The sequence below is a fragment of the Microtus ochrogaster genome, unplaced genomic scaffold (assembly GCF_000317375.1).
Source record: "Microtus ochrogaster isolate Prairie Vole_2 unplaced genomic scaffold, MicOch1.0 UNK13, whole genome shotgun sequence".
Lineage (NCBI taxonomy): Eukaryota > Metazoa > Chordata > Mammalia > Rodentia > Cricetidae > Microtus > Microtus ochrogaster.
The window spans coordinates 2,922,875-2,931,767 of record NW_004949111.1 but is presented as its reverse complement, the minus strand read 5'-3'; the positions used below and the strand labels follow the sequence as shown (position 1 = coordinate 2,931,767).

At 37.3% G+C, this 8,893-nt stretch overlaps 1 protein-coding gene across 2 annotated transcripts in view; it reads right to left on the bottom strand.

Annotated features, from left to right (window-relative positions):
• Positions 1 to 3,803: 3,803 nt before the first annotated feature.
• The window catches only part of Chm (CHM, Rab escort protein 1), a 175,270-nt gene continuing 170,180 nt past the window's right edge, over positions 3,804 to 8,893 (bottom strand). For both annotated transcript variants that reach the window (XM_005366706.3, XM_026789034.1), the window contains one exon: positions 3,804 to 7,011. In XM_005366706.3, the coding sequence (XP_005366763.1) occupies positions 6,820 to 7,011 (192 nt within the window). In that variant the 3' untranslated portion in view covers positions 3,804 to 6,819. The remainder of the gene's footprint in view (positions 7,012 to 8,893) is intronic.

Sequence of the window (8,893 nt, the reverse complement as noted above, 5' to 3'; positions counted from 1 at the left end):
TGAGGTAACCTAGACCCAAAAAGATGAACATGGGATGTATTCACTCATAATTGGTTTCTAGCTATAAATAAATGTCACGGAGTCTATAATTTGTGATCCTAAAGTAGCTAAATAAGAAGGTGAACCCAAAGAAAAACATATAGTTATCCTCCTGGATATGGGAAGTAGACAATATTGCCTGGGAAAAAATTGGGATCTTGGGGTTGGGGTGGGATTGGGGTAAGGGGCGATGGGGAGAGAAAAGTGAGAAGAGGAGGATGGGGGGAACTTGAGGAAACGGGATGATTGGGGATAAAGGAAGGTTGGATAGGGGATCAGGGATGCACAAATCTTAGTTAAGGGAGCCACCTTAGGGTTGGCAAGAGATTTGAACCTAGAGTGGCTCTCAGGATCCCAAGGCAATGTACCCAGTTAGTTCCTTGGGCAACTGAGGATAGGGAATCTGAAATGACCCTATCCTATAGCCATATTGATGAATATCTTGCATATCACCATAGAACCTTCATCAGGCGATGGATGGAGATGGAGACAGAGACCCACACTGGAGCACTGAACTGAGCTACCAAGGTCCTAATGAGGAGCAGAAGGAGGGAGAACATGAGCAAGGAAGTCAGGACCACGAGGGGTACACCCACCCACGGAGACAGTGGGGCTGATCTATTGGGGCTCACCAAGACCAGCTGGACTGTGACTGAAAAAGCATGGGATAAAACCGGACTCTCTGAACATGGCGAACAATGAGGGCTGATGAGAAGCCAAGAACAATGGCACGGGTTTTGATCCTACTTCATGTTCTGGCTTTGTGGGAGCCTAGCCAGTTTGGATGTTCACCTTCCTAGACATGGATGAAGGGGGGAGGACCGTGGACTTTCCACAGGGCAGGGAACCCTGACTGCTCTTTGGACTGGAGAGGGAGGGGGAGAGGAGTGGTGTGAGGGGGAGAAGGATGGGAGGAGGGGGAGGGAAATGGGAGGCTGGAAGGAGGCGGAAATTTTTTTTCTTTTTCTCAATAAAAAATAAAAAAAATTGTTCAACATTTCCAGAACAATTTTTAATTCTTTGAAAATTCCATAGATTTAAACAGTACATTTTGACCATATCTGTCTACCTGTTGGAACATGGTTCAGGAATAGAGTCTTGTGATAACACTATAAGGTCTTCAAAACATGGAATTGTTCTTAGACTGTTTTTGTGCTCCTTCCAGGTTAAGCGACCAGGAGTGTGTTATAGTTCAGATTACTCATTATTGCTTGCTGTTCTATTTAATGTTTAAACTACCCTTTATATGCCTCTATAGAAAAACCTGTTTTTGTCATGTGTGGCTTGTCCTTGCAACTGTACGCAACTTGAACCTATGAGAACATTATTCATGTGTTTTCTCTTTATGCTCAGTGTATTAATTGTCTGATGTTCTGAATAAAATTTGTGCAGAAGAGTTTGACCCACCCCATTTATCAACTCCATTCTCTCCAGGTCCCCCCACTTCTAGAGAGCAGTGACCCTTCCCTCCAACTTCCCCATGTGTCTGCACTCACTCTTGTGCCAATATTTATGTTGACATGCCAACACTGAATGAGTAAATTTCACAAGGTTCCACTCCTACATAGAGAGCTACAGGCTATCAATGAGCGATGAGAAGGCATTTATTGGTTTTCTGCAGGCATGAGCTTTCTGATAGGTTAGGCAGTCCCAAGTGGTCCAAGCTAGCACATATAAGCAACACTAGATGGTTTCAGTAGGTTGTGGGGTGTGCATATGTAACAATAATTAAAGATGTCCTGATTTTGAGAGTGGACAGAGACACAGGATTAGGAGGAATTAGAAGTGATATATAGTACTCATGTATGAACGTCTCAAAAAATTAATTTGAGCGTTTACTCTTGCCAGATGTGGTAGTGCATACCTTTAATCCCAGCACTGAAGAGGCAGAGGCAGGTGATCTGTGAGTTTGAGGCCAATCTTGTGTAAGTAGTAAGTTCTAGACCATCTAGAGATATGTTGTGAGATACTGCTTAAAACAACAAAAACAAACAAGCAATAACCAACCAACAAACAAAATCGAAAAAAGTTTTCTCTTGTATGAGAGAAACTTATATTGGTAGTTCTTAGAAGAGGAAGTTTTCTCTTGTATGAGAGAAACTTATATTGGTAGTTCTTAGAAGAGGAAGTTTCTATTATGTATTAAAACAAAAATAGAAAATCAAGAGCCTTTCAGGTTCTATCAACAATCTGCTGACACTGACGCTTTTCCACCACATAGGAAAATCCAGAGTAGAGCTACTCGGTGCTACTTCTTGATCCGTGACAGTGTATATCACTAGCCAATTTTCTTTTAGGGTTCAACTGTCCACTTTATAGAAAGAAGATCTACAGGAGCAAGTCCTATTAGCACTGATAGGAATTACCAGAATAAATCTTAGATCGGCAAAAAGATTCTACAGTCTCCTAGGATTCAAGTTCTAATGACTGATGGCCTATCAAATGAATCCTGAATCCTCATCACCAGATAGAGGAGACATAGCAACTCACAGAGGAGGAATTTCTCACTGGAGTCCATAGCAAAACTGCATTAATGGGAAGAACATGGCCTTCAAAATGTGACTTGGAAAGCCCACTGTTAAACTGCTTGGTGTCCTAAACAGCTATAAGTAAAGAGAATTCAAACATATGACAGGATTTCTTAAAAGAGTCTTAATACTCTATGAGCAACAAGGTGATTGAAGGATACACAACCACTTGTTTAAAAATTCAATCAACCTTAGCTTTCAAAGACTTGATTTATTAATAATCTCACAGATAAAACTGCTCGTTTTGAAAGAGTTCTGGTTAGATTAGCTTTTCGATATGTTCTGAGGAGCTTCATGAACTACTTGGAATTGACAGAAAATATCAGTAATCTTTGATTATTTCGTTCAAGAAAAACCATGGCTTAATGAATTATTTCTGCATACAAAGGACAGAAGCAATAATTTTTCCTACTGCAAATATGATGTAAGAGAATCAAGTATTTCCAGTTTTCATCACCAAACATGAAAAACCATTTTGGATCTCCTAAGATGTGAAAGCAGGCTGTAGGTGATCAACGTACTGTAAAGCCATAGCTTATGTATGCCTCACAGCCTCTGTAACACTGATCTCAGGATAAACTACTATCGACTTTTGCTTGCTAGTGACATTAATATTGGTATCTAGAATATTTTGCTAAGTAAACTAAAGCCATTCAGTTTGGTAGTCTGTCATACTAATTTACCACTGTGGGTAGGAAGATGCCTGCAAATTAAACAAAACACATAGCTGACAATTATTTAATAGCAGTATAAGAGCAGAAATGTAACCCAGATCCAAGACAACGTTTCAGTTATTGGCATACACACGCACACATGTTTTTTGAGACAGTGTTTCTCTGTGTAGCCCCAGCTGTCCTGGAACTCACTCTGTGGACCAGGCTGTCCTCAAACTCAGAGATCCACCTGCCTCTGCCTCCTGAGTGCTGGAATTAAAGTGTGCAACCACCATCCAACACTTATATATTTTTAAAAGTTGTTTTTGGGATTAGTATTTTATACCAATCAGTATACAATAAGTCAGTCTCCTATTAAAGAATCCTTATTAAGTTATAATCACACACATCCAGAGTTGACTATAAGCTAAGGGAGCCTTCGATGAGGAGTGGAAGTGCGATGGAACAGGCTATCTACTCCTAAAAGTTCTAGTAGGTAGACGTTGCTAAACAAAGTCTCTACCACTGAGGTGCATCTCTAACCCTATATACAAAATTCAAGCACGAAGAAATAGGCCATTACAGTGGAAAGGCATTGAAAGTCTTTATTTCCTCTGAAAACTCCCTGTTACAGTATGCAATTACATATTCATGCTTTTTTCAAATACATATAAGAAAGTTTACTGAGCAAAAGACAAATTATTTAATACCAATAACAGTGCATAAGTAATTTGCAAGAAAATGGTTTAAATTTCTTTAAATGGTTGCTACTATTTAGGAACTAGAAAACAAAATTGAAGACAGAAACAATCTAGAAACAATCTTGTCAGAAATTAATAATTGTCAACAATCAACTTTATAATTGATATTATTTTAGAAATTTTCACTATTCTATAAGTTACCCATGATGTGGTGTCCATTTTACTATAGAAAAATAGAAAGTGACATCTATTATTTATGTTTTCTTGGGCAGGCACACCAATTAGAAAAAATATACAAAAGCAACATAGGATTAGTTATTGGATCTGATATCAATCACTTAAATTAATGATAGGATTTTTGGTTACTAAGAAACAGGCATGCATATTTAAATATTTTGAACATACAAGTATAAATTCTTTGATTACAGCAACTGTCAAATTTGAAGTTACTGAAACATCTGCATTATGTAAAACAACAATTTTCTTCATATGACTTTAGATTTACGGTTTTACAACACTATCTTAATGTTTGTTGTTGGTATTGTTTGGAACTTCAAACAGTAAAATCAAGTATTTCCTTGCAGTAATTAAGAAAACAAGAAAAAGCTCTTAAAATGTTTCGTATTGCATTCTGAGGTGACAGGAAATAGGCAGAATTGTCCACAATTTTAAAAAAGTTTCATGGTATTTAAGGAGCTTTAAGCATTTCAACAATATATTTAGTAAATGGCCAGGAAGAGCAATTGGTTTTGATGTCATCAAAGGAATGGAAAAAGATATAGTATGAGCTAGGCCATGAAAGCATAACACAGTTGCTCAACAATTTACACAGCTGCAGTGTCCAGAGGTTTCTATTTACTCTTAGCCTATCTAAGAGCCTAACTGTCTCCTTAGATAAATGTGCATGCTGCATTTAAGAATCCTTAACTCTAGATATTATAACAAAGTAGAACATTTTTATTGGTGCAACTTTACTGTGATTGTATTCCAACTTAATACTCTCGTCTAAGAGAAACTTTTCTATTGCTGGCATGGAGAGGCAGGACCAATACCTGGTGCAGTACAGGTATGTACTTGGCATTTAGTGCATGCCCTGGTTGGGCTTCAGGAAACAACAGCTGACTGAAGAGCTGAAGCTTTGTGACAAAGTAGGTCATAATGTGAATTTGTCCCTGATTTGTGTGGCATTACAAAAGGGAAGGGGTACTACAGAGGAGAGGGCTGTACAGCGGGAGTGCAGGCAGCCTGAGAGGAGCAGTCTGGGAGTCTGGGACGCTTTCCCTGTTTTTCTCAATCCAGTTCAATCTGAAGGGGTCAGTAAGAGCAACAGTCCTTGGATTTTTCTGTTTATCAAGACTCTCTGCTGGGAGCTTCCTTTGAGATCTCTGGAACCTGGCCAGGCCAGGAACCAGCTGCACATGAAGAACTCTGTACTTTTCACTGGAGCCATGGCTCCCTGACAGGAAACTGGGTTTATTTATTGTTTATTTATTTACAGGCAGTTCTAGGTCCAAACTATTGCTCAAAGAAAGTAGACCATCAGAGCTCAGAGAAATTTAAATACAGGCATTGCAAATAAGTTTGCTGCCATTGCATAGCCCTCATGTTTTCATGTAAAGAGTGTATTACAGTATATTAACTGTCAGATTCTGTTTAGTTTTCCAGGATCTTATATTTAGTTGCCAGAAGAGGAATATGAATTTATAAAATATTTCTAAGACTTTAAAAACTACCAATCCACTTGTTACTAATGAGTTTAGGAAACAGACTTACATTTTAATTTTTTTTTCTTTTCTTTTTTGGTTTTTTGAGACAGGGTTTCTCTGTGTAACAGTCCTAGCTGTCCTGGAACTAGCTTTTGTAGACCAGGTTGGCCTCGAACTCACAGAGATCCTCACAATCACTCTGCCTCACGAGTCCTGGGATTAAAGGTGTGTGCCACCACCACCAGGATGCATTTTAAAAATTTAGCGCAATACATGTAACACTGTGATCGCGAGGTTGGTTTGATATTTACCCACAGGCCAACCAATGGGAACGTTCCAAACAGTGTGTTTCCAGAGGAGCCACTCTAAGGATGGTGCTACATTCCTCTTCATAACTATTCTGACACAGTAGGCACAGTAGTCCACTTTAGATCTGCAGAAACCGAAGAAGTTAAACAAGCTGCCCAATATTTTAAGTAGCATAGCCATGACCAAATTAGTTCTGTGAACAAGGTTAGTGCTTCCGTTACTCTGACTTAGTAGAATCATGAAGGATCACTGATCTTATCCAAATGTATGCTTCCATTCTTACGGTTCATCTTTAAACTTTAGCCAGTGTGTATAATATTACACCAAAGTCACTACTTACTAACAAATCATGATTAGCAAATCATCTAAACACCTTAGTATTAACATTTTCAGTTTTTAACATATAACATAAAACCAACTTTTACTCCAAATATAGGCTTCTGGCCAGATTATGATAGTTTAGCTTTACTCTACCGTATTTACATATGCTCTTATCTGTTATATCATACCCAGAATGAAAATATAATTCAAATAATCAAAATAAGTATGAGAGCTGACTCTCCAGATGTGGCAAATTTATGTGAACACCACATAATTACTTACAATGCATAGGATCCCTTTAACATCATAGCTACATTCCCAGGAATGCGAATCTCACAGGTTTGTTATCTTCAAATAGGCAAGTCAATGTGCTTTATAAATGTTTTATTTTCCCAGAAATGCTTTCTTTGAAGAAAATTGCCCTTTAGATTTCTAGGACTCATTTGTTCTTGTAATTTTGCCTATTGGTTGTTGCTTTCTAAGTTTTCATATACTCCATCCATCAAGACTATGAAGCCAAGAGGAATTCTCAAATTAGGATAGTAAGTCTAATGCATATCCACTACTTAGAGGGCTCCTCTGGGTATCCCAGGTCTGTATTTCCCTTGGGAGTCTCTGAGTTGGTCTCTGATATAACAGTGGATTCGGATGCTTCTTGTTGTGAACTGTCTCCATCAAAGACAATATCTTCAGGATTTGGTGGGGCTGGACAGAAGTCCTCATTTGGGCAGATTTGCTGGAAAACTGTTTCTGCCTAGACAAGGATGAAAGGACAAATTAATTTTTGAACATCAGCTTCAAATGTATGTGCATTTGTGACATTATATAAAAAATCACATCTTTAAAAATTTATGTAATTACGTTTTAACCAGTACATGTGGTTGAGTTTAGTAGGACAAGGTAAGAGAATAAAAAAGCAAACATGATACTAATAATAAATATAATAGATGTGGCAAGTTGCAATAATCCACCTTACTGTTAGTTAAAGCTTTGTATCATGCTAGGGGGCTTTTATTTTTGGCAACTGTAGAAGAAGAGTCATTTTAAGGTGTTAAAGAACATACTGATTTCCTATACTGCTTCCCTCTTTTTTGTAATACATATGCAAGGTCATCTATTTGGCCAAAAGTTGATCATCTATGGCCCTAAGGTCCAACCCAGACTATCTCTTGCTTTATCTGTTTGGTCAAAACTTGACCATCTATGGCCCAAGGGTCCAACCCAGACTACCTCTTGATTTTTTTTAAATAAAGATTTATTGGAACACAATTCTCGTTAGTTTACCTACTATCTATATCTGCGTTTTCTCTTTAATGGCAGAGCTGAGAAGTTGCAATGAGGAGGACACAGGCTGAACAACCTAAATATTGACCTTCACTATCCTGGGAGTTTGGTGGAAGGGTAATGACAGAATCATAGAAACATTGAAACTTTAAAGTTGATTTGAACTATTTATTTTTATTGCATGCGTGCATGTGTGTGTGTGTGTGTGTGTGTGTGTGTGTGTGTGTGTGTGCGCGCGCGCGTGTATACATGTGCCACTGTACATATGAAGAGGCCAGAAGACAACTTCCCAGAATTGGTTTTCTCCATCTACCTTGGGTTATGGGATTCGAGCTCTGGTTGTCAGGCTTTTATGGCAAGCACCTTTACCCCACATAGCCATTTTCTTTAATTTAATATGGATTTGAAAGTAATTTGATTTTTAGGTAGGCTTCAAGTGTACACATATTTTGAAACAGAACATTTCCTATGTATATTCTTAAAAAATTTAACCATTTAGTTGGATATATATATATATATATATATATATAAACATATATATGTATATATAGTGACATCTTGGCATACATAGTACAATGGTTACCAAAATCAAATGAAATAAAACATGCCTTCACTTGAATTTGGGAAGTATATTAAGGAAAAAGGCTCAAACTCAGAGTGACAACAATCAAGTTCTGTTTGAAAATGCCATAATGATTCCAAATACATTTTATGTTACTTAAAAATAAAACCAACCACAGATATCATTTTGGATATTTGTAGTTAGAACACTTAAGATCTACGCATACTGAACTGGAGGCTTCTAAAGTCAGATCCAGAAGTATTATTAGTAAGTCATCAGTGCATCTTAGAATCATAAGCTGTCACATATGCATACAAGAGAGTCAGATCCACATATTCAATCTCTTTGCAATATGAAATAAAGAAAGGAACAAAATTTCCAAAAGCTAAAATGTAGAATTTTAGTTGAAAAAGAAATATATTACAACGCTACAGGAGCCTGTGTAATTTATATAGGCAAAGCCAAGATAATATTCTGAGAGCTTTCATGAATACTTTCCTTAATTAGAAAACAGAAGTTGGCAATAGGTAACTCAGATAATCACATGATGATATACTGGAATTAGAGCTTAATTTATCCAAATAAATTGGCAATGTATAAATATTACTGATGCTCTTTAAAGAAAGCATCCTTTTCCTCAAGTGGATATAAGACATAACATGTTAGTGAGTATTTAGACATTAATGCTGTTTTCTTCATTATATTTCATATAACCCATGAAAGTTATTTTTCTGTGAAGCAAATTACTGTGTTGAAAAATTGCCTTTTAACTGTAATCTTCTAGTATATA